Below are 26,952 nucleotides of genomic sequence, written 5' to 3'. Positions count from 1 at the left end.
GGAAGGGGGATGGGAGAATGCCAGATGAAAGCTAATAGGTGCTATTAAATGTAGGTAGTAGAATAGGGGTGGGTGGAATTATCCCAGATGAAAGCAGATAGGATCTAGAAAGTGGGGGAGTGGCTATAGTACTATAAATTTAGAGGTACTGGGGGCGGGAGGAAATTGGGGGCAGGGAGGGGAGCGAAGAGAGCCCGAGCGTAGCGATGGCGAACGTAGCGGGGCTATTGCAGTTTACAAGGTTTCCTAAGGTGTCCTAAAGCTATAAGGTAAGTATTACAGCTCTAATGTAAGAGTCAATTTACTGCAGTTACAGGGGAAGGAGGCAACCACTCAAGTAGAAACAAAGAGCAAGAAAGTAAGAAAGAAGAAAATTACCAACAATGGTAGACAGAAGTACTCAAAAGAGTAATGAAGCAGGAAAAGTACCAACGATGGTACTTTAAAAAGGTACTGAAAAAAAACAACAGTAGCTTAAAGGGAGCATAAATTAGATTAAACGATTATGGGTTATTATTAAGAGAATAAGACTAAACACATAAAAAGTCAGGCTATAAGAACTCTAAGAAAATTCTGGGAGCCACGTCTTAAGCTGATGGCAGCAAACAAGATCTAGGCTATGTTAGGTTGGCAGGGCATTATGGGTAAATGGAGGAGCTTGAGAATTCTTGGATCCAATTATCTGGTAGTACTGACCAAGTCGGAACACAGTCACCGATCCAAACCCATCAGATGAGGAATGAATGAATGAAAAGGACATCAGATCATATAGATCATGCAGTGGGTTTAACTACATGACACAAATATGACCCGATATGGGATTAAAGAATTCATGGCTGACTTCAACAGTGCAGTTATTACCTTACTGAGACTACAATAAATTAATGGCAGTGGCCATAATAAAAAGTACAGTTGTGTACACTTACCATAAATGTAGATGTTCGAGTGTATTCACTGTTGCAGTCATTACATTTGGGTAATCTGCTAGCGGTTTGCCATCAGTCAGCCTGAATAACAAAGTCTTGGGTCCTGTGTCGGTTGCTGTCTCCTCTTCCATGACGTCAGGTCGGCAGGGGTATAAAATATGCAGCCGACACCATTTTAATCAGTTTTTCATGCCCCAGATGTCAGGTGCCACCCAAATGGGGAGCAAAAATATATATAAAAAAACTGTAAATATATAAATGCACCTTAGAAACATAAACATTGCCTTCAACTAAAAGCAAATACACCACAAAGGCTTTTGAGTACAGTGAAGGAAAGAAAAGGTATAGAATGGGGGACGGCGGATGGGTAACCCGGAATGCAACAGTGAATACACTCGAACATCTACATTTATGGTAAGTGTACACAACTGTACTATGTTCTTCATGTTTCACTGTTGCAGTCATTACATTTGGGTGGAATCCCAAAGCTATGGATGGGAGGATGGAACTAAACAGCATTAGGAGCAGCTATAAGGCCCTGCAGGACTGCAGTGGCAAAGCCTGCCCTGGATTTAGAGAAGAGAGGTAAATGATAATGCTTTGTGAACGTATGAACAGAGCTCCAAGTAGCAGCTTCTAGAATGTCTTTGGTTGGGACCCCCTCTGAGAAAAGCTGCTGAGGTAGAGGCAGCCCTGATGGAATGGGATCTGATCCCCCTGGGCACAGGTTTACCATGGTGCAAATAGCAGAAACGAATGCAGTGGCTTATCCATTTAGAAATAGTCTGCTTTGATACAGCCTTCCCCTCTGATCCTGCAGCAAATGCTACCAGTAGTTGCTCAAACTTTCTTAGAGATTTTGTCCTGTTTAAGTAGAATCTTAGTTGTCTGTGTACATTCAATGAATGCAGAATTTGCTCCCCCTTGTTCTGCGGATTTGGGAAAAATGTTGGCAGGTGAATGGTCTGGTTATGGGCCACACTGGATACCACCTTAGGCATAAAAGAAGGATTGGACCGGAGGGCCACACTGTCCGGGTAAAATATAATGAAAGGCTCCACTGCCATGAGAACCTGTAGTTCTGAAACCCTTCTTGCTGAAGTGACTGCCAAAAGAAAAGCTGTCTTCCACGATAGAAATGTTATATCCGCAGTAACTGCTGGTTCAAAAGGAGGCAGGGTGAGTTTTTCCTGCACAAAATTGAGGTCCCATGCAGGAGTTGCTGTTCTCCTGGGAGGCCTTAAATTTTTGGCCCCTCTGAGATACTGTTTAAGCAGTGAATGAGAAAAGAGGGGAGGCTCTGTGTTGTAATGAGCCGAGATGGCAGAGGCATGGATTTTCATTGAAGAAAAAGATAGGCCCTTGTCAAGCATCTCAGTTAAGTATTGTACAATCTGAGGAATATTGGGCTTTGCTGTGTCTATTCCTTGTGCTTGGTTCCAAGCACAGAATCTCTTCCATTTATCAGCATAAGATTTTCTGGTACTAGGCCTTCTGGCTTCCAAAATGGCATCCATCACAGGTTTACTGAGAGATGGGGTTTGAATAAATAGTTGATTAGCCATGCTGCAAGATTCAGAGTTTGGAGCTGAGTGGTCAGAATTTGATAGTTCTGCTGAGACAGTAGATGAGGTGTTTGAGGCAAGTACTATGGAGGAAGGTGTGACATATTCCGTAGAAGCAGGTACCAGTGCTGGTGACGCCAGTCCGGAACAATTAAGATCATTTTTGGTTTTTCCTGTCTGACTTTTAGTAAGACCTTGGAGAGTAGAGGCAGAGGGGGAAAGGCATAGACTGATAGGTCTTTCCAGCTGAAGGGTAGAGCATCCACTTTTCCATGCTTTTTTGTGATGAGTTCTTGTGCAGAATTTGTCCAACTGATAGTTTTGGGGAGAGGCAAATAGATCTATGTCTGGGCTCCCCCATTTCTGTGTTAACATGCTGAAGATTTGTGGATCCAGTTTCCATTCGTGCGGGTCCATAACATTTCTGCTTAGGTCGTCTGCCAGAGTATTTTGCTTTCCTGGCAGGAACTGTGCTTGAAGATGTATTTGGTAAGTCAAGGCTGTGTTCCACAAGGCCATGGCTAGTCTGCAAAGGGGGTAGGAATGTGTACCCCCCTGCTTGTTTATGTACCACATAAAGTACAGTTTTGTACCTACCATAAATGTAGATGTTCGAGTGCTAATACAGCTGCAGTCATAACAGATGGGTTCTCCTGCTGTCAGGCGGGTCCTCGGTCGGCCGAATTCCAAAGTCTAGGTCTGGCGTTGGTTGTCGTTGCTTCTTCCCTGACGTCAGTGCGACAGGGGTATAAAAGAACCAGCCGACGCCATTTTCTTCAGTCTTTCTTGCCCCAGATGTCAGGTGCCCCCAGAAGGAAGGCAATACATAAAATAATGTAATAATGCAATGCAATATAATCAAAAAACAGTAGTTGCAAGCAAATACACCATAAAAGAATACCCCTAGAGGGGAAGGTGGGAGGGAAACCTGGACTGCAGCTGTATTAGCACTCGAACATCTACATTTATGGTAGGTACAAAACTGTACTATGTTCATCGTGCATACAGCTGCAGTCATAACAGATGGGTAGAATCCCAAAGCTAAGAAAGGGGTGGTAGGCACTAGGTGGAGCTAGGAGGAGCCAAAATGCCCTGCAAGACTGCAGTGGCAAAGCCTGCTCTAGACTTGGAGTATAATGGTAGGTTGTAGTACTTAGAGAAGGTATGCACAGAACTCCAAGTGGCTGCTTCTAAAATATCCTTGGTAGGAACTCCTCTGAGGAAGGCTGCAGAGGTGGCTGTGGCCCTGGTGGAATGAGTTCTAATGCCTGTAGGTACAGTTTTGCCATGGAAGGAATAGCAAAAGCGTATGCAGTGGGCTATCCATTTTGAGATCGTCTGTTTGGATATTGACTTTCCTTGAGCTCCTACCGCATAGGCCACAAAAAGCTGTTCTGATTTTCTGAAAGGCTTTGTTCTGTCCAAATAATAACGCAGTTGTCTGTGGATGTCCAAGGAATGCAGTAATCTCTCCCCTTTGTTTTGAGGATTAGGATAAAAAGTAGGTAAATGTATGGCCTGATTTAAAGCTACCCTGGATACCACTTTAGGCATAAAGGACGGGTTGGTACGTAATGAAACTCTGTCCTGATGGAAGATGATGAAAGGCTGGACAGCCATAAGAGCCTGTAGTTCTGAAACTCTACGAGCTGAAGTGATAGCCAGAAGGAAAGCTGTTTTCCAGGACAAATATTGTAAATCTGATGAGGCAGCTGGTTCAAAAGGGGGCAAAGTCAGTTTTTCCAGAATGAAATTAAGATCCCAAGCAGGTATTGGTTGTTTTCTTGGAGGTCTTAAATTCTTAGCCCCTCTGAGGAACTGTCTTAATAGAGGGTGAGAGAATAAAGGTGGATCAGTGTTGTATTCTGCAGAAATGGCTGAGGCATGGATTTTGATGGAGGAGAATGAAAGTCCACTGCTTAGCAGCTCGGCCAAATATTGTAGTATTTGAGGTAAATTCAGTTTTCCAGGGCACTGGCCCTTTTTCTCATTCCAAACACAAAAACGTTTCCATTTTGCAGAGTAAGCTTTTCTAGTTGATGGCCTTCTGGCCTCCAAAATGACATCCTGCACCTCCTTGGAGAGCAGGGCCTGCTGTGATGCTAAGGAATCTTCCATGCGGCTAGATTGAGTGTCTTCAGCTGACTGTGAAGAGTTTTGAAGCTGTGCTGAGTCAGAAGAAGAGGGATTAGAGGCAGGGTCCATGGTGGGGAATGCGTCAGGCTCCTTAGTAGTGGGTACCAGTGTTGCCTTGGCCAGTCCGGAGCAATGAGGATCATCTTTGGTCTGTCTGCTCTGGTCTTCAATAGGACTTTGGGCAGCAGAGGAAGAGGTGGGAAGGCATAAACTGTCATTGATGTCCAACTGAAAGAGAGAGCGTCCACTCTCCAGGCCTTTGGATGGAAGATCCTTGAGCAGAATTTTGTCAATTGATGATTTTTGTGTGAGGCAAAGAGATCTATGTCTGGCCTTCCCCATTCTTGGATTATTTCTGTAAAAACTTTTGGATGCAACTTCCATTCGTGTGGATCTGTCATGTTCCGGCTTAGGTTGTCTGCCAGCGTGTTTTCCTTGCCTGGCAAGTACTGTGCTTGTAGTTCCATTTGTAAGTCCATGGCCATGTTCCAAAGTGACATGGCCAGTCTGCATAGGGGATAAGAATGTGTTCCTCCCTGCTTGTTTATGTACCACATAACAGTGGTGTTGTCTGTTCTTATCAATAGCTGACCCGGTTGTAGAAGGCCCTTGAAAGCTATAATAGCATTTATCACTGCTAGCATTTCTTTTTGATTGATGTGAAGGTGCTTTTCTTTTTGGGTCCATTTGCCCTGAATGCACCGGTCTGTCATGTGCGCCCCCCAGGCGTAGTCTGAGGCGTCTGTTGTGATGACTTGATCTGCTTGAGGCCTGCTGAATGGAAGACCTGTGTTTGTTTGGCATGCTTGAGCCCACCACAGAAATTCCTTTTGCAGATATGGAATTAGTGGTATCATTGTTTCCAAACTGTGGCTGTGTTGAGACCATATGTTTTTTAGGTACCATTGTAGTATTCTCATATGCAGCTTTGCACATGGGATTAGTAAGATGCAAGATGCCATGAATCCCAGAGCCTGCAGGATTTTCCTTGCAGTCAGCCTGGTGCAATTTGCCAGTGTTCTGAAATATTGAATTAGTTGCCCCTGCTTCTCTGGCGTGAGGTAGGCCATCTGGGTGTTTGTGTCCAAATTGGCACCCAGGAAAATTATCTTCCGAGAGGGTATTAGTCTTGATTTCTCTTTGTTGACTGTGTATCATAGAGAATTTAATAACATTATTACATAAGCCAGGTGTTTCAGAAGAATGTGCTTGCTGTCCGCTTGGATCAGGCAGTCGTCCAAATATGGGTAAATTTGTATCCCTTGAAGTCTGCAGTAGGCAATTACTGATGCCAGGCATTTCGTGAATACTCTGGGCGCAGTAAATAAACCAAAGGGCAATGCAGAGAATTGATAATGTATTTAACCTGCAAGAAATCTGAGGTATCTTCTGCAATTTTGTCTGATTGGGACATGCAGGTATGCCTCCCTGAGGTCCAATGTTACCAGCCAAGACTCCTTGCCCAGCATGGGAAGAAGTTGCTGTAGAGTGAGCATCTTGAATTTTGGTACGAGTAGGAATGTGTTTAGGATGGAAAGATCCAAAATAGGTCTCCAATCTTTGCCCTTCCTTGGCACCAGAAATAGCCTGGAATAAAATCCTTGACCTTGTTCGTGCGTAGGTACCTCTTGAATTGCTTTCATGTTTATAAGATCTGAAATTTGCTTTTGTGCCTCTGCCCTTTGATTGTGTGGCAGGTTTGGCATGCCTTTCATTTTTGGAAGGGTATGACAATGGAATTTGTAGCCTCTGTTTATAATGTTCAGGATCCATTTGTCCTTTGTGACAATATGCCAATTTTTTGAGAATAGTGCCAGCTTTCCTCCTAAGGGAGCTGCCATTTGAGACCTGGTTGGCATGCAAAGGGAAAGTCATTGGTTTTGCTTTCTGAAAGACTGCGAGTTGTCCTCACCACCTCTTTGTGTAGGAGCTTGCCGCTGTCTGCCTCTGTACGTGCCTTGTGTTTGTCCTCTGCCCCTCGGGCCTGTATCTGCCTCTTTGGGGTCTGTCTGTGGCAGGAAAGGACCAGTTTTGGAAGGCCAATTTCTACTAAAACGTGGGGTTGAACCTGCAGAAATTCTTTCACAGTTTGCATTGATTTAGCCTTTTCCTCCATTTTCCGTAATACTTCCTCAGCATTTGCCCCAAACAGTACATCCTTTTGAAGAGGGACGTCTAGTAATTTAGCTTTGACATGATCAGGCAAGGCTTGTTCCTTGAGCCAGGCATGCCTACGTATGACTGAGCCTGTAACAGCAGCTCTACATGAGGCCTCTAGAGCATCAAAACCACATTGTAAGGTATGTTTACCCACTTGTTCTGCACTATGCATCAAATCCTGCAACTCCTTCATGTCTGGTTGTTCAGGTTGTGACATTTTACTTTTCAATTGAGATAACAGAAACTGTTGGTATTTTAGCATATGAAACTGACAGTTTAAGGCCCTCATGGATAAGGTAGCCGAGGTATATACCTTTTTCCCCACCTTTCTAAGGATCTGGAATCTCTCTCGGAAGGCAATGGGTTTTTGGCAATGGAGGCCTTAACTCCCTTGGGCCCCTGTGAGATGGTTTCTAGGTCAGCAGCATGGCTTTTGTATAGAAATTGGTGTGAGTCAGGAACCCTGTAGTACCTGTCAGGCTTAACTGGAGCTGGAGGGAGAGAGTCCGGGTTAAGGCAGGCCTCCGAGTAAACATCATCTAGGATGTCCAGGACAGGAGGTATAGCCAGAAGCCTGTGCTGGGGTAACAAAAGAAATTCCCTGAGCCTTTTCTTGGAATCTGAATAATCCTGGCCTTCCCAGTGGAAGTGTTCCCTTAAGGTATGCAGAGTTTCACCAAATGAGTAATCCTCAGGGGGGAATACAGAAGGAATAGATTCCTCTGCATCAGAGTCTTCAAAAGGAGAGTAAGACTGTTCCTGATAATCAGAGTGCTCTGAAATAATGGAGCCCTGATCAGAAGAGGGGGAATCTTCCTCCACTCTGGGTCTTTTGTCCGGAGGTGGCTGAGAACCTCTGATTAGAGTAATTAAATCCTCAGCCATTTTAAGCATCTGTCTCTTAGGCATGGGGCCTGGAGATGGGCCCTGTGTAGCTGGTCTCTTAGGGTGCATGGTAGCTTTAGACTTGGTGAAAGCCTTGATGGAGAAAGAAGAGGAAGGTCTTAAGACACCTTGAGTGGAGGTGGACCTGTCCACATTCTGTGTTTCAATGCAAAGTGTGGCTTTGGTATCTGTAGTCAGGGTGTGGGCCGAGGAGCCTGCGACCTCGGGTACAGGAGACACCGCCAAAGATGTGTTGTCGGTAATCAGGGGCTGCGTAGGCGCCTCGCTGAGAACCGGACCACGTGTAGTCGGCTTTGGCGTGGTGTCGGTAGAGGCCACGGACCTCGAGTGTCGGCCCTTGTCTTTGCGTTTTTTAGACAAAACCGGAGTCTGAGTATCCGACGACATAGTATAGTTAAATGCTTTCCCAAAATAATGCTGGGCGAACTCCGCCCGACACTTAATAGTGCGTTTGTTGAATGTAGCACAAAAGCGACAGACCGAGACGTCATGGTCTGGGCCTAAACAAGGTATACAGAGGGAATGGAAATCCTTATGCGGTATTTGCTTCCCACAAGAAATACAATTATTAACTTTGTCTGACATCGGTCTGAGGCAAGAAAAGTTTCCCCAACGGGGTACTTAGCTTTTAAGAAGACTTCGGTTCCAAATTTTTTGTAATCTCAGGAGCTGGCCGACCGTCACTTGCTAACTGCTTCTGCTTCGGGCACCGCGCGGCAAAAAAGACTGAAGAAAATGGCGTTGGCTGGTTCTTTTATACCCCTGTCGCACTGACGTCAGGGAAGAAGCGACGACAACCGACGCCGGACCTAGACTTTGGAATTCGGCCGACCGAGGACCCGCCTGACGGCAGGAGAACCCATCTGTTATGACTGCAGCTGTATGCACGATGAACATCTGTGGTGTTGTCCGTCTATCAGTAGTTGTCCTGGATGAAGTAAGTCCTTGAAGGCTGTCAGAACATTCTGAACAGCTAGCATCTCTTTCTGGTTGATATGCAGATGCATTAGGTTTGGGCTCCATTTGCCCTGAATGCATCTCCCTGCCAGGTGGGCCCCCCAAGCATAGTCTGATGCATCTGTAGTTAGGGTTTGGGTGGCAGGGGGTAGAGTGAATGACAGTCCCTTGTTTTGGTGACATGTCTCTGCCCACCAAAGAAACTCTTGTTGCAGGCAGGGAATGAGAGGAATCATTGTTTCCAGGCTGTGACAATGTTGACTCCATAAACTTTTTAGGTACCATTGAAATTTCCTCATATGCAGTCTCGCATATAGAATTAGTAGAATGCAGGATGCCATGAACCCCAAAGCCTGCAGAATTTGTCTTGCACATAACTGGGTTTTTGTTGCCATCTGTTTGAAGTAAATAGTCAGTTGGCTTTGTTTGTCTGGCGTAAGGTAAGGGCAGTTGTATTCAAGCTTGCACCCAGGAATATTGACAGGGTACCAGTTGTGACTTCATTTCGTTTATGGTGTACCCTAGGCATGCTAGAAGTCTTATTACAAATGCCAGATGTTGAAGAAGAGTGTCCTTGCCCTCTGCTTGAATGATACAATTGTCCAGATAAGCATATGGATGTTTCTTTGTCAGCAGAATGCAATTACTGGTGCCAGGCACTTTGTAAAGACCCTGGGTGCAGCAGATAAGCCAAAGGGCAGTGCAGAGAATTGGTAATGCAAAAAACCTGCTTTGAAGCGGAGGTATCTTCTGCATGATTCCCTTATTGGGATATGCGGGTATGCCTCTTTTAAGTCTAGAGTTACGAACCAAGCATTCTTGCCTAGCACAGGCAGTAGCTGTTGTAAAGTCAGCATTTTGAATTTTGGAATGTCCAGGTAGGTGTTCAGAATCGATAAGTCCAGTATTAGATGCCATGAATTGTCTTTTCTGGGTACCAGGAAAAGTCTTGAATAAAATCCTTGTCCCTTTTCCTTTTCTGGTACCGGTTGAATAGCCCCCACATCCATGAGGGACATGACTTGTTTCTGGGCCTCTGCCCACTGGTTTTGTGGCAGATCCGGCCATCCGTTTGGAATTGGCAAAGTATGGAAATTAAATTTGTATCCCTGGGATACTATGTTTAATACCCACTTGTCCTGGGTAATTAACTGCCAATTTTGAGCATGAAGTGCTAGTTTTCCCCCCAAGGGGGCTGCCAAAAGATAAGTGCTTGGAGATGGTAGAGGAAAGTCATTGAGACTGCTTACTGTAGGGTTGTGCTTTGTTTCCTCCAGATTTGGAGGTGGAGGCACCCCATTGCTTTGACCTGTAAGAACCATGTGATTGATATCTGGAGCCTTTTGGGTGCCCAGATTTGCCCTGAGTGGCTCTGTTGGACACAGGAAAGGACCAGTTTTTAGTAGGCCAGTGCCTACTGAACCTGGGTGGCTGCACTTGCAAGAAATCTTTTACAGTTTGCATAGATTTAGCTTTGTCTTCCATTTTCTTTAAAACCTCTTCTGCCTTATTACCAAACAGAGTATAATGCTGCAAAGGGGCATCCAACAATTTAGCTTTAACATGATCAGGCAGATTTTGCTCCTTGAGCCAGGCATGCCTTCTAATCACAGATCCAGTAACGGCGGCCCTACAAGAGGCCTCCAAGGAATCAAAACCACATTGCAAAGTATGCTTTTCAACCTGTTCTGTTGAATGCAATAAATCCTGTAACTCTTTATTTTCCACACAATCAGAAATCAACATCATTTTCTGTTTCAGTAAACCCATAACATGCTGTTGATATTTAAGCATATGAAACTGGCACTTTAAAGCCCTGATTGCCAAGGTTGCAGACGTATAAACCTTCTTACCTCATCTATCCAGCACCCTGGAATCTCTATCAGAAGAGGTAGGATTTTTGGATGTAGAAGCCTTAACACCCTTAGAAGGGGTAGGAATTTTGGCTGTAGAAGCCTTAACACCCTTGGGACCCTGAGAAATAGTCTCAGGATCAGCAGCAGGATTTTTGAAAAGAAATTTGTGGGAGTCAGGAACCCTGTAATATCTGTCTAGCTTACTAGGAGTCGGAGGCAGAGAATCAGGAGCCATGCTTGATTCCAAAAACACATCAACAATGTCTACTACAGGAGGTATTGCCAAAGGTCTATGCTGAGGAAGAAGAAGGAAATCCCTAAGCCTCTTTTTCGATTCAGAGAAGTCCTGATTCTCCCAGTGAAAATGTTCTCTTAAAGTATGCAAAGTCTCTCCAAAAGAGTAATCCTCAGGAGGAGATGCAGATGGGATGGATTCCTCTGCATCAGAATCCTCATAGGGTGGAATAGAAAATTCCTGATCAGAAGAGGAATCAGAAGAAATGGAAACCTGATCTGAAGATTCATAATTAGTGCCTTGCCTAAGCCTCTTAGCAGGGGGGGGGGGCTGGGAACCCCTGATCAAGGTAATTAAATCCTCAGCCATTTTGATCATCTGTTTTTTAGGCATAGGGGCCTGAGCACGTGGCTCATGCGTCGGTTTTTTAGACATAGAAGTTGTTTTTGACTGGCATCGGTTTAATGTAAAAATGTTGAGGCCTGAAAACACCCTCAGAAGCCGGCGCCTGCTCAGCGGCTCCGGACCCATCCAAGGGAGAGACATTCGCAGGGTTCAATACTTTGCGAATCTCGCAGCATACCGGACTCCGAATATGTCTCGGTAGAGGCCTACGACTCAAAAGTAGCAGGTATCAGGGGTTGCGAAAGCACCTCACTGAGTACCGGCGAATGGCTTAGGAGAAGCCCTGTCGTCGGTTTTGGACCTCAACTGTCTGTCTCTGTCTTTTTCCTTGCGTTTTTTTTTGTGAACTCCGGTAGTCGGATTGCTATCCGACAACACTTCAGGGTAGTTAAATCTTAAACCAAAATATTTAGAAGCAAAAATATACAGACGCTTAATAGTGCGTTGGTTAAATTTAGCACAAAACTGACAGCAAGGCACGTTGTGATCAGGGCCTAGGCAATGAATATAGTACAAATGAAAATCCTTATGAGGTATTTGCTTCCCACAAGTAATGCACTTATTAACTTTTACTGACATCGGTAAGGAGCAAGAAAAAGTTTCCCCAACGGGGTACTTAGCTTTAGTTTGAAGACTTCAGTTCTGAAACTCGAATAAGAAAATTTCAGGAGTCGGCCGACCGGCATTTGCAAACTGCTTCTGCTTCGGGCACCGCGCGACAAGAAAGACTGATTAAAATGATGTCAGCTGCATGTTTTATACCTCTGACGACCTGACGTCATGGAAGAGGAGACAGCAACCGACGCAGGACCCAAGACTTTGTTATTCAGGCCGAATGCAGGCAACCTGCCAGCAGATTACCTAAATGTAATGACTGCAACAGTGAAACATGAAGAACATCATCAGTTCTGCTTAACTCTCCTTATTTATGAACATAATTGTTTGCGATACATTAAGAAATAATTGTCTTTTTACAATTCAAAACAGAAAAATTAAGTGTGATACAATGGGCATGTGCCAAACGTACAGCAACTATAACAGTGGAAGGATAGGTAAGACCTTCACTCAGACCAAGGTGGGAATCTGCAGTTTCAAGTCCTATAGTGTCCCTTTAATAATATTCAACCATTAGGGCTAATATTGCGCATGTACAACAGCAAGGGTAAACTCTCAAGATGACAATTTGGGGCATGGACACTGAATTTCTGAAAAGTGTTTGCAAACAAATAAAATCATCAGTCATATAATCATGTTAGATGGACTCATGCAAGCAATATGTGTTTAAATTATATTAAAACATGTTTCAGTACAACAGAACAGTCACAGCCAGGGAATACAACTGTTCAAGGTCAGGTTATAGATTTTAACAATATGCTATTACTCTGACTAGAATTCCATGAATTTTAGGTTAACAATACAAAAAGAATAATCCATTGACAAATCATATAGTTTTAGAAATCTCCAGTGGCCAAAAGATTTCTCCTGTACAAAGCAAAAGTAGAAATATTTGCCACCTTTGCTGGTACAGAGGCATAAGTCTTCATCTATGACCAACACAACCCCATGATTAATAAACAGCAAGGGTATCTGCTGCAGCTGGCAATGGGCAATAGGTGGACCTATCTTCATACAGAAGGAGACGAAATAGGGTTATCCTATACCACAATTCTTCAGAGAAGAGCAGCAATATTTACAGGTAGTCCTGAGTGTGCATTTTGCTCATCAATCCAAGAACAGGGTAGCCTTCCTCAGCAGGTGCACAGAAGCATGCATGAGCATGAAGAGGTACAGCTGCAACCTGTGTACAGGTGCTGCATGTCCCCCACCCAATGGGTAGAGCTCAGGACTTAAATGCTCTCACTGCAAGGATGCTGGTACCAAAAAGTTGGGGAAAATTTGATGGTCGGCAGGCATGGGGGTCACAAAAAACTACACATCCTTTGGCAAACAATGACGCAGCTCAGCAAATGTTAGCCAATTCTTGACAAATCTGGCACACTTCTTACATAAAAATAATTCTCATGCACAACACACACACAACTCAGAGTGCAGCTTTGGTTTTAGAAGGACCAGATGGAACAGCTGCTCAGTCTTAATTTTAGCCATGTTAATTTACACAGCAGATACCACACCTACCCACACACTTATACCCACAGCTAAAAGTAGGCAGCCATATGTTACCAAGCCAGATGCAAGAAATCAAATTACTGCACTTTCATTCTTAATAAAAACAATGCTGCATCAACATATTAAAATGCAGCATCAACTATTTAGTAACATTTGAGCCTGTTAGTAAACACTGTTTTGCTTCATTGAAGAATCAAGGTACAGATCAGTATGTAGAACTGCATAAAACCAGGTAACCCTCTTAAGATACATGAAGTACAGGCACAGTATTATGAGTCTCAAAACACATCAAAATATGTTGGAACGTACCTGCAGGCAAAGTAAAGAGGAGTGGCTCCAGAAACGTTTGGCCTGTTGATATCGGCACCACTATCCAGCAAGCACAAAACTGTCTAAACATCAAGCAGAAAAATCATCAATATTTGCTCACTATGACTCAAAACATCCGACTCATGTTACAAAACGTTAACTACTGCAAGGCAGAAGACAAATCCAAAAACACCAAGAATGGATTCAAATATCATATTTATGAGTGTTTCAGTATTTCTCTTATCAGCTGATCAAAAGGGCCTTTGACTTTGAGCTGATCCCTGGGTACACCTTCCAGATTCCCTCTCGATGGCTACATCTTTTCTTGACCTTAGGCTCCTACACTTACAGCACCTGCATGTCCCCCACATGGTAATTTCCCAAAAACCTCCATCACATTCAGAATTTCCTCTGAATGAAGTCAAGCTGTGAGATAGAGATCATACTGGTTTACAGTGGGAATGTCTACTGCTTGAGTTGGTATCATCCTGGGAGAAGCCACAATCCAAAGGACCTAGGAACAAGGTTCTGAGCCACTGTGGAACCATCAGAAGAGCAGATGGCCTTTCTATTTTGAATTTTATGAGCAGGAAAGAAATTAAGGACAGCGGAAAGAATGCATGCAAGATCATTTTCATTCACTGCAGAACATGTCTGCCAGCCATTATTCTATACTCTTGTTTTTCTTAAAAAACACAAAATCTGCTAAGAGATGCATTCTCTTTTGTCACAAATAGAATGATCTCTAGATTCCATATGCCCAAAAGATGGTTTGACTTCTGGGTTCACAAGTCCAGAAGATGGCCTAATCATTCTTTTGGTGGATCCTCAGCTCCAATACTGGACTTCTGCGCTGGCTAAAGGTATTCAAAAAAATTTTGATCCATAGGAATTTGGCCAGTGATCCACTGCCCCAGTGCTTCATAACAGAGAGGTTAGAAGCAATCACCCCTACTTATTCATATATCAAACTATAACCTTACTGTCCCATTCTACTAGGAGGACCTCTATATTCCCCAGGTCTCTCAAGTCCTGTAAAGTCAAAAGCAAAACACTCTACTACAGGAAGTTGATGTGCAAATACGTATGAGACCCTGATCAGGACTACCTCAAAGAGGAATCTAGTTCCTGTTCATGGTCAAAAATACACCAGAACAGGCTAGACAAAAGGAACTCCACTGTCACAGTGGTAAACAGAATCAATTCAGGGAGCAACAACAGAGAAAGGAATCTAGAAACAAATCCAAAAGGGAGGAAAAGGGACTTCAGTCAATAGCAGAGTGACATCATACAGAAGCATGACAAGGGGAACAGCAAACACGGTCAGCTATCAAACCAAGCAAGTGCAGAAAGACAAGGGGATGGATGTACCTCTGCATCACTGACAATCAGGATGATCAGATCTCTGACTTCCTGGACCCAGTCTAGGTGAAGACAGGATCACCACAGCATTTTGTGAAAGGACACAACAGTATAAGAAATCCTCTGAAATAACAGTAAAGTAGACTTTTTCCAACTGAAAGTCACCCTCAAAAATCACAATGAAGTCTATGTCAGGCAAAAAGGGAGTATTCAGAAAATTTCACATCCAAACACAAACAGGTATGACCTGGAAGCCCTACTACAACTTTTACCATCAACCTGGTAAATACTCCGGATCCAGAGAAAGTACAGTTTTGTACCTACCATAAATGTAGATGTTCGAGTGCTCATTACAGCTGCAGTCATAACAGATGGGTTATCCTGCCGTCAGGCGGGTCCTCGGTCGGCTGAATTCCAAAGTCTAGGTCCGGCGTCGGTTGTCGTCGCATAAAAGAGGCAGCCAACGCCATTTTCTTCAGTTTTTCTTGCCCCAGATGTCAGGTGCCCCCAGAAGGAAGGCAAACATAATGTTATGCAAAAGTGCAATGTTGATAAATCAAAAACAGTAGTTGCAAGCAAATACACCATAAAAGAATACCCCAAAAGGTTATATGAAAAGAGTTTGTCATAAGGCCTGTCCTAAGAGGGGTTGGAGGGAGGGAAACCTGGACTGCAGCTGTATGAGCACTCGAACATCTACATTTATGGTAGGTACAAAATTGTACTATGTTCATTGTGCATACAGCTGCAGTCATAACAGATGGGTAGAATCCCAAAGCTAAGTAAGGGTGGTAGGCACTAAGTGGAACTAGGAGGGGCTAGGATGCCCTGCAGGACTGCTGTGGCAAAGCCCGCTCTAGATTTAGAGTATAGTGGGAGGTGATAGTGCTTGGAGAAAGTGTGCACTGAACTCCAGGTGGCTGCTTCCAAAATATCCTTGGTAGGGACCCCCCTGAGGAAGGCTGCAGAGGTAGCTGTGGCTCTGGTGGAGTGGGATCTGAGGCATGCAGGCACAGTTTTTCCATGAAATGAGTAACAAAAGTGTATGCAGTGGGCTATCCATTTTGAAATTGTCTGTTTGGAAATAGCCTTTCCTTGAGCACCTGCAGCATAGGACACAAAGAGTTGCTCAGATTTCCTGAATGGCTTTGTCCTGTCCAAATACTAACGAAGTTGTCTGTGAATGTCCAAGGAATGTAGTAGGATTTCCCCTTTGTTTTGTGGATTAGGATAAAAGGTAGGTAAGTGGATAGTCTGATTCAAAGCTACACTGGATACTACCTTTGGCATAAAGGTAGGGTTGGTTCGTAAGGAAACTCTGTCCTGATGGAAAATGATGAATGGTTGCACAGCCATGAGGTCCTGTAGCTCCGAAACCCTGAGAGCTGAGGTGATAGCCAGAAGAAAGGCTGTTTTCCATGACAGGTACTGTAACTCTGATGAAGAAGCTGGCTCGAAGAGAGGAAGGGTCAGCTTTTCCAATACGAAGTTGAGGTCCCAAGCAGGGACTGGCAGTTTCCTTGGGGGTTTTATATTCTTTGCCCCTCTGAGGAACTGCCTTAAGAGAGGATGAGAGAATAAAGGAGGATCTGTGTTGTATTGTGCAGAAATGGCTGAAGCGTGGATCTTGATGGAGGAGAAGGAAAGTCCATTGTTTAACATCTCAGCTAGGTACTGTAAAATTTTGAGGTATATTTATTACCCAAGGATTCTGTCCCCTCTTTTGATTCCAGGCACAAAATCGTTTCCATTTGGCGGAGTAGGCCTTTCTAATAGAAGGTCTTCTGGCCTCCAAGAGGACATCCTGCACCTCCTTGGAGAGGAGAAACTGTTGGGAAATCAAGGAATTCTCCATGCAGCTAGATTTAGAGTCTTGAGATGGCTGTGAAGGGTTTTGTAGTTGTGCTGGGACAACAGAAGAGGGACTAGAGGTAGGATCCATGGTGGGGAATGTGTCAGGCTCTTCAGGAGCAGATACCAGTGTTGCCTTGGCCAGTCTGGAGCAATGAGAATCATTTTTGGCCTCTCTGCTCTGGCTTTTAATAGAACTTTGGGCAGCAGAGGAAGAGGCGGGAAGGCATAGACTGTCAATGTTGCCCAATTGAAGGAAAGTGCGTCCACTTTCCAGGCCTGTGGATGATAGGTCCTTGAACAAAATTTTTCAACTGGCAATTTCTGTGGGTAGCAAAGAGATCTATGTCTGGCTGTCCCCATGCCTGAGTTATCTTTGTGAAAATTTGAGGATGCAACTTCCATTCGTGTGGATCTGTCATATTTCTGCTTAGGTTGTCTGCCAGTGTGTTTTCCTTCCCTGGCAGGAATTGTGCCTGTAGTTGAATTTTCAATTCCAGTGCTGTGTTCCATAGGGTCATGGCTTGGCTGCACAGGGGGTATGAATGAGTTCCCCCCTGTTTGTTTATGTACCACATCACTGTGGTGTTGTCTGTCCTTATCAATAGCTGGCCTGGATGCAGTAGGTCTTTGAAGGTCATAATAGCCTTTTGCACGGCTAGCATTTCCTTTTGGTTGATGTGAAGGAGCTTCTCTTTCGCGGCCCATTTTCCTGAATGCACTGATCTGTCATGTGTGCTCCCCAGGCGTAGTCTGAGGCATCTGTTGTGATGATTTGAGTTGTTTGAGGTACACAGAAAGGAAGACCTGTGTTTCTTTGGCGAGCTTGAGCCCACCACATAAATTCCTTTTGAAGGCATGGAATGAGTGGTATAATTGCTTCCAAGCTGTGGCTGTGTTGAGACCATAAGTTTTTAGGTACCACTGAAGTTTCCTCATATGCAGCTTTGCACATGGGATTAGTAGGATGCAAGATGCCATGAATCCCAGAGCCTGCAGGACTTTCCTTGCAGTTAGCCTGGTGTAAGTTGCCATTTTTCTGACGTATTGAGACAGTTGCCCTTGCTTGTCTGGCGTGAGGTAGGCCATCTGGGTGGTTGTATCCAAGCTGGCACCCAGGAAAATTATTTGTTGAGAGGGTATTAGTTTTGATTTCTTTTTGTTGACTGTGTATCCCAGGAAGTTCAACAGTTTTATTACAAATGCCAGGTGCTGCAGTAGTATGTCCTTGCTGTCCGCTTGGATCAGGCAGTCATCCAGATATGAGTAGATTTGTATCCCTTGCAGTCTGCAGAAGGCGATTATTGATGCCAGGCATTTCGTAAACACTCTGGGCGCAGTAGAAAAGCCAAAGGGCAATGCAGAGAATTGGTAATGGGTTGAACCTGCAAGAAATCTGAGGTATCTTCTACAATCTTGTCTGATAGGGACATGCAGGTATGCCTCCTTGAGGTCCAATGTTACCAGCCAAGACTCCTTGCCCAGCATGGGAAGAAGCTGCTGTAATGTGAGCATCTTGAATTTTGGCACCTGTAGATATGTGTTTAGGATGGATAGGTCTAAGATAGGTCTCCAATCTTTATCTTTCCTTGGTACCAGGAATAGTCTGGAATAAAACCCTTGACCTTGTTCTTTTGCAGGTGCCTCTTGAATTGCTTTCATGTCCATGAGAGCTGAAATTTGTTTTTGTGCCTCTGCCCTTTGATTTTGTGGTAGGTTTGGCATGCCTCTCATTTCTGGAAGGGTGTGAAAGTGGAACCTGTAGCCTCTGTCTATAATGTCCAGAATCCATTTGTCTTTTGTAGCAATATGCCAATTTTTTGAGAATAATGTCAGTTTTCCGCCCAAAGGTGCTGCCATTAAAGCTTTGCTTGGCAGGTGTAGGGCGAAGTCATTGTGTCTGTTTTCTAAAAGACTGTGATCTATCTTCTCCACCTCTTGGGGTTGGTGCTTGCCACTGTCTGGCTCTGAAGATCCTTGAGGTTGCCCTCTACCCCTTGGAGGCCTGCATCTGCCCCTTTGAGGTCTGTCCGTGGCTGGAAAGGACCAATTTTTTGAAGGCCAGTTTCTGCTGAAACGTGGAGGCTGAACCTGCAGGAAATCTTTCACTGTTTGCATTGATTTCGCTTTTTCCTCCATTTTCTTTAGCACCTCCTCTGCCCAACACCAAACAATACATCTTTTTGAAGAGGTGCATCTAATAATTTAGCTTTGACATGATCTGGTAAGGTTTGCTCTTTGAGCCAAGCATGCCTACGTATAACAGACCCCGTAAGAGCAGGTCTACATGAGGCCTCTAAAGCATCAAAACCACACTGCAAGGTATGTTTACCCACTTGCTCTGCACCATGCAACAAATCCTGCAACTCTTTTAAATCTGGTTGTTCTGGTTGTGTCATCTTGCTTTTCAGCTGAGATATCAAAAACTGTTGATATTTTAACATATGGAACGGACAGTTTAATGCCCTCATGGTTAAAGTGGCCGAGGTGTACACCTTTTTCCCCCACCTTTCTAAAGATCTGGAATCTCTCTCTGAAGGTAATGGGTTTTTAGCAGTTGAGGCCTTAATTCCCTTGGGACCCTGTGAAATAGTTTCTGGGTCAGCAGTATGGCTTTTATATAGGAACTGGTGAGAATCAGGAACTCGGTAATACTTGTCTGGTTTAACAGGAGCTGGAAGCAAAGAGTCAGGATTAAGGTTGGCTTCTGTGTACACATCATCCAATATATCTAAAACAGGAGGGATAGCCAGAGGCCTATGCTGGGGGAGCAGAAGAAATTCCCTGAGCCTTTTCTTGGAATCTGAGTAATCTTGGCCTTCCCAGTGAAAGTGCTCCCTCAATGTATGCAGGGTTTCCCCAAAAGAGAAGTCCTCAGGGGGGGAGACCAAGGGAATAGACTCCTCTGCATCAGAGTCTTCGAATGGAGAATAGGCACAATCCTGGTCCTCAGATAGTTCTGAGGTAATAGAAGCTTGATCTGAGGAAGGGTAGTCTTCCTCTAGTCTGGGCCTTTTGTCAGAGGGGGGGTTGAGAACCCCTGATAAGAGTAAGCAAATCCTCAGCCATTTTAAGCATCTGTTTTTTAGGCATGGTGCCTTGAGAGGGTGTCTGAGGAACCTGTTTTTTGGTTTTCATGGCTGTTTTAGATTTAGTGAAGGCTTTAATAGAGAAGGAGGAAGGCCTGAAGACCCCTTGAGAAATGGCAGGCCTGTCTAAATTCTGAGTTTCCCCGCCAGGAGTGGCGTTGGTATCTGTAGTAGGAATGGGGGCCGAGAAGCCTGTGACCTCGGGTACTGAAGACACCGGTAATGCATTGTCATCGGTACTCAGGGGCTGTGTAGGCGCCTCGCTGAGTACCGGAGAACCGGTAGTCGGCCTTAGCGTGGTATCAGTAGGTGGTGCGGACCTCGTATGTCGGTCCTTATCTTTGCATTTTTTGCTCAAAACTGGAGTCGGAGTATCCAACGACATAATATAATTAAATTATTTGCCAAAAAAGTGAAGGGCGAACTCCGCCCGACGCTTAATAGTGCGTTTGTTGAATCTAGCACAAAAACGGCAAGCCGAGACGTCGTGGTCTGGGCCTAAGCAAGGTATACAGTAAGAGTGGAAATCTTTATGCGGTATTTGCTTCCCACATGAAATGCAATTATTAACTTTGTCTGACATCGGTCTGAGGCAAGAAAAGTTTCCCCAATGGGGTACTTAGCTTTCAAGAAGACTTCGGCTGAAATACTTTCAGAATCTCAGGAGCTGGCCGACCGGCACTTGCGAACTGCTTCTGCTTCGGGCACCGCGCGGCAAGAAAGACTGAAGAAAATGGCGTCAGCTGCCTCTTTTATACCCCTGCCACACTGACATCAGGGAGGAAGTGACGACAACCGACGCCGGACCTAGACTTTGGAATTCGGCCGACCGAGGATCCGCCTGACGGCAGGATAACCCATCTGTTATGACTGCAGCTGTATTCACGATGAACATCATATCAAAGGTGAGGATCCTGTTCTTGTAAAGCACGGTTCTAAAAAAAAAAAAAAAAAAACATATTACACTGTTCCCACTCAGTGAGGTACTAAACCAAGTTCCAGCATGTTACAAGGAGAACATTTAAACCTCTTAATGTAGAAGTGTCATCACAGACTGAAAAGTGACTGCTGGCAACATGCAAAACAAAAATGGCATGCAACCAAATTTCTACGGGAAAAGAAAAATGTGAAATCAAAATCTACTCCTAGCTGTATTTCCAGTATAAATTCTGTGGCTATTTATTATTTTTTGTTTGAAGGAAGGATTACTGCATCTCCCACACAAAGACCAATCTCTAGAAGAGGTCTTTATTACAACAAAGAACTAACCTTAAGATATGATTACAATGAAGCCCAGGATTCTCTTACTCTAGGTGACTCCTCTCTACACTGGTGCAAACCCAGAGGAACAGCTCTCATACAACTGGTTCTGACAAAGGGCTGGAGCTGGCTTCTTGAGCAATATTGCAACAGGCCCTACGAAGCAGGCTGGGGAGGAATCTGTCTACGTGAAGTTGCCTTCTTCCTCAAGGACTGGGCTAATCCATTAGAGGAGAAAGGCAAAGAAAACTGTATAACATCACTGACCAATAGTAACTTAACTCTCTTCTACAGGACTTCGACAATATCCTAAGAAAGACCTCCAGAGACACCTCATAAAAGGAACCATCCACACTAGACTGCCAGAACCCCTCATAAAAGCAGAGAAGCTCTAACTAGGCCATCTGGAAGCAGAAGCTCCTTCCATTACATCAACTGTGTCAAACATGCGACACAAATCAGAGAATTCCAGTGCAAAGACCACTGCCTGCTAAACATTCCTTGATTTCTAAAATTGGGAGCTTAAAATCTCTGCATAAAGTATGTGCTCCCCAAGTGTTGACAGAAAATGATACAGGCACTACAATTATCTGCTTTGATAACTCATTCATTCCTCCCAGATCCTGAACCTGCAGAATGCAAAACAGAGACAAGCCAGAAACCTTAACTGTAGTCCAATGAGAGTTGGTATACTTGTTAAAAAGTTCACAAATCCCTCCACTGCTGGCTGACAAGTACTGCTCAATGGCCAATTATGCCAAGCTCCACAGAATCAAGATGACCTGATGCCATGTGAGCACGCCATGATGTGGTCAGTGCCCCGACTGCAACACTGGGCTTATTCCCAGAAAGCACTCTAGCAATAGGGCATCAATAACCTCCTCTTCCTGGGATGGCAGAGCCAGCACCACCCTCATTCCCATTCCCCCATCAGCTTAAAAAAAGATTCCAGACCATTAAGGAAAATGGTTAAAACACACAACTCAGTAATCCTAACAAACTGTCAGACATTCCAAACAATCAGAATTTTAAAGCATGACACAGAAAGTCTACAGAAGAACTGACCATGGGTGGTTAAGACTATTCGAAACTACGGCCAATTGTTGGTTTGCTTGATGCACATGGCAGTTGAACAGAGAGTCCTTTCAAGGCATTTTGCAAATTTGATGTTGCTTACGTCTGCATAATTAGTGGTGTTCCACATCTATAGCGTATCAAAAGTGATTCTTTGCAAATAATGAAAGTGGACAGCTGACCTGATGCAGGGAAACAAGCCACAAGGACACAGCCAACTGTCACAAACTGCATGGAACAGGAGATTGGTCACAATATCTTAGCAGCCTCTACATCACCAGAGATACAGTAAACACTGCTGCAAGTCTATCAGAAGTTAAGTCCTACATGAATACATTACATTTAAGGACCAGACATTACAGAAACAGTGAGTCTGATGGTAGATAGAGACAAAACTCGCCTAGTTTCCTCATTATGGTCCTACTTATCAATCAAGTCATTCTCTGTCTACACTCCCTGAAGGATAAACTTATGCTTCTCCATGTAATCATGAATTCATCCACTATATGTATTCTTACTACACCTTCAAGATGGCTATTCCAATCAACAACCACTTTCTGTAAAATGACAATTCTTCAATCTCCCTTAAGCAGCCCACAGTGTATCCCTAACCTGTTTCTCCTTTACATAAAACTTTGTATCAAAGATGCTATCTTACACAGTCTATGAATTCCTTAATCCAGTTCCATACTCTGCCTTCTTCCCACAAGACAACACACCACACGTTCTTGATGTAGCTTCTGATGCAGATCATACACAATTGTACACCAATATTTTGTTTTCTCTGCCTCTATCCTGTCAGTACAATAATGAGGTCTCCAAAAATACTTGGTGTCTTAGCAACGGTCTATAAAAAAGGGACATCACCTTTGCATTCTCTACTGGGGATGTTTCTTCCTACATATCCCAGTATTTGACTAGCCTTCCTTATTGCTTTCTTACACTGACTGATTGCCTTTAGGTAAAATTAGACAAATCATCCTCAGGTCTTTTTCTTCTTTTGTTGCTATCAGTTCTACTACACCCTCCCAACTCCATGCAGTATTTATCTGCAGAACCTCTACTTCTAAAAGCATTCATCGACAGATTTTGCACTGAATTTAAACTGCATTTTGCACTTTTCTTGTATTTTTTCCAACTCTCTTCTCATCTCTCCCAAGACTGTCTTCTGTTTCCATTGCGCTACATAAAGTAACACACATGTTTTTACAATATCATTTGACAAGGAAGCTCTCTTTGAAGGGTTCTACAAGTGGATAAATACCCTTCAACAATCATCATTTTTCTCAGAAGACTGCATGCTCAGTTTACAAAATGATAACATGCACATATTACATGAGTGGGCCTCACCTTGGAACTTGCTAGATTCCACCACAAATACTAGCAAGTACATTTCCTACAGATCAAATAATAGCAATTAAGTTGTGAAATCAACAAAACTAACAAGTAACAAAGAAGCATTTACTGGCCCATTCTGCAGGGACTCAAACAGCACAAGGTGGATGGAGGGGACATTCAAGCAAAAGAACTAACCAGAGAGGGTTCCCCTCATAGATTAACTGATCAAGTACATTATACATAAAATAAGGGATCTATACTTAGGGATCCTATGACTGGGATGATTCCCAGGCAGTAAATCACCCAGGTGGAAAGGGCAGGGGAGAGCCCAAGAACAAAGGTTCAGAAGGATAATTTCAGAAGTACCAAAGGAAGATCAACTCCATAAGTCACACTTAAAACAGTAGTGTTTGTTGAATGTATGCACCAGAGCGCAAGTGGCTTTGGCATAGATGTGATGACTTCACTTCATGGGAAGTACCATGTTCTCCTCAGTGGCAAATAGTACAATGTCTTGAGTGACCATTTCCAGAAAACCCACATCAGACATTGCTTCTGCATCAATAACTCAAAGACAGGACTGTAGGAGAGACGGCTCATCTGTTCATTCACATCTCTGGGGTGTAAACTACCAAAATAGTGGCACTTGTGATTGTTTACTACCATAAAAGAATCACATTCCTGTGCAAGGAATGTAACAGCATGCCACAACATTTGTTTAGCTACTACATAATGGATTAGTTACCTAAATGAATGAGGACTGGACACAGATGCAAGAGCTGTGCAAGAGCTCTCTTCAAAGCTTTCAGGGCCTAGAAGACTTTAAAGCCCCAAATTAATGATGAGGAACTCTCTCGGTCATGGGGGGGTGCACAATGATTGAACTGTGTGGGAGCCTAAGTGAGTTCTCTACCCCAGCAGCAAAGCATATGTTCCAGGATTGAGGTGCCAGAAAGGGATACCAATAGATTAATGGGTGTTATTCACTACACTGGAGCCTGATTAGATGGCTGTGGCAACAGAAGATATGTAAGCATTTGTTGATGCTGCAGTCAATGGTACTTCAAAGTCCACTGCACAGCCCAGCCTTATTCTCAGGCATGTAGATGGCACCTTAAAGACCATGACAGTAATCATGCCAGAAGTCTTACCAAGGTCATGGCCTGAATCCTGTGCTGCATCCTCAGCCAGCCAAAGGCATGACCTTTTGGGCTCCAACAAAGGGCAGGAAAGTCTGACAATGAACAGTGCTCAACTCTCTTCCTATGAAAGCAATAGTTATGGATGGGGTCAGAAAGGATTTCTCTCTGTTTAAATTCACTCCCCAAGGACCATTACAGGGGCACCTACTGTAGGAATGCTTTCAAAGAGACCATAGAAATGGTAACAAAAAAAAGAGAGCTAGTTTGTCCACACAGAACATAGAGGTCATTCAGCAAATCTCTGACTAACATCATGACAAATACTCTGAAAGTGATACTCACCCAGAACAAACATAAGGTGCCTCCTTTATAGACCCCACACACACTTACGTGCCAACAGCTACCTTACAGCACTACCCAAGTGTCCTGTGGGAGCAGAGGCTTGACACTCTGTAGAGTCAGTCTCTGCAACTATGTCTACTAAATGGCTGGATTAAAGTTAATGAGGCCCAGAATGGGATGGAAACTTTTTATCCACTTAAGAAATCAGGAAGGGTGTAAGAGTAGAACTCTTGACCAGTCCCAATTAGTGTCAGCTTTTAAAGACTCCCTTAATAAAACACTCTGGGCCTTCCACAGGATGACTGGGCTCATTAGTAGGAATCTTTTTGATAGAGAATCTAAGAAAAACCTAATGGCCCATCACAAAGGCCCTTCAAGCCAGGATGAACTTGCTAGCACACACAGTACAGCCTCATACAGTGATCAACACTTCTACTTCTTGGCCAGGATAGGATGGAGCAAGGTTATGTGATGCATGACAAGAAGGCAAGCAGATGTCTTTCACTTGTGTGGTTGACAATGTCTGAAAAAGGAAGTAAAAAGGAAAGTACAGTTGTGTACACTTACCATAAATGTAGGTGTTCGAGTGTATTCACTGTTGCAGTCATTACATTTGGGTTATCTGCTTGCAGTAGCCCTCAGCCGGCCTGAATACCAGAGTCTTGGATTCCTGAGTCGGATGCTGTTTCTTCTTCCATGACGTCAGGTCATCAGGGGTATAAAACATGCAGCCGATGCCATTACATCAGTTTTTCTTGCCCCAGATGTCAGATGCCCCCATAATGGGAAGCAATTATATGTTATGTTACATCTCCAACAAAAAGCAAATACACCAGAAAGCTCAAATACACCAAACAAGAAGGAAAGGTAGAGCCAAGGGAGGTCAGGGGGCTGGAGGAAGGGTAACCAGGACTGCAACAGTGAATACACTTGAACATCTACATTTATGGTAAGTGTACACAACTGCACTATGTTCTTTGTGTTTCACTGTTGCAGTCATTAAATTTAGGTTGATTCCCAAAGCTGAGGAAGTTAGAGAGCATTAGGGCCAGCTATTAAGCCCTGCAAAACTGCAGTGGCAAAACTAGCTCTGGATTTAGAAAAAATAGGCATGTAGTAATGCTTAGTGAAGGTATGTACAGAGCTCCAGGTAGCAACTTCTAGGAAGTCCCTGGTAGGGACTCCTCTGAGAAAGGCTGTAGAAGTAGATGCAGCCCTGGTGGAATGTGATCTAATCCCCTGTGGGGTAGGTTTTCCATGGTGCTTATAGCAGAAATTAATGCAATGGGCTATCCAGTTAGAAATGGTTTGCTTTAAAATGGCCTTCCCCTCTGCCCCTGCAGCAAAGTCAACTAGCAGCTGTTCAGATTTTCTGAGAGGCTTAAACCTCTCCAAATAAAATCAAAGTTGTCTGTGCACGTCCAAAGAGTGCAGTAGTCTTTCTCCTTTGTTTTGTGGATTTGGGAAAAAGGTAGGCAAATGAATGGACTGATTTAGGGCCACACTAGACACCACCTTGGGCATAAAGGAAGGATTGGTCCTGAAGGAAACCCTGTCTGCATGGAAGATAATGAAGGGCTCCACTGTCATGAGGGCCTGTAATTTAGATACTTTTCTTGCTGAAGTGATGGTTAGAAGGAAGGCTGTTTTCCAGGAAAGGAACTTTAACTCTGCAGTTGCAGATGGTTCAAATGGAGGGAGAATGAGCTTTTCCAATAGAAAGTAAAGGTCCCAGGCAGGAGTAGGGGTTCGCCTGGGGGGATTTCTAGCCCCTCTGAGGAACAGCTTTAACAGGGGGTGAGAGAAGAGGGGTGGTTCAGTATTATAATGTGCTGAAATGGCAGAGGCAGGAATTTTAATAGACGAGAAGGATAGGCCCTTGTGGAGCATTTCTGTTAAGTACTGAAGAATA

At 44.0% G+C, this 26,952-nt stretch overlaps 1 protein-coding gene across 1 annotated transcript in view; it reads right to left on the bottom strand.

Annotated features, from left to right (window-relative positions):
- Positions 1-26,952, bottom strand: part of HACE1 (HECT domain and ankyrin repeat containing E3 ubiquitin protein ligase 1) — a gene marked incomplete in the record, with an annotated part of 1,502,717 nt that overhangs the window by 963,392 nt on the left and 512,373 nt on the right. The window contains 1 exon segment of the mRNA XM_044065909.1: positions 13,583-13,665. Coding sequence (XP_043921844.1) covers positions 13,583-13,665 — 83 coding nt within the window.

This window comes from Protopterus annectens, chromosome 1.part0 (genome assembly GCF_019279795.1).
Source record: "Protopterus annectens isolate FY-2018-M chromosome 1.part0, PAN1.0, whole genome shotgun sequence".
Lineage (NCBI taxonomy): Eukaryota > Metazoa > Chordata > Ceratodontiformes > Protopteridae > Protopterus > Protopterus annectens.
Note: the sequence above shows the minus strand (reverse complement) of the source record. Positions and strands in the feature narration are given on the sequence as shown.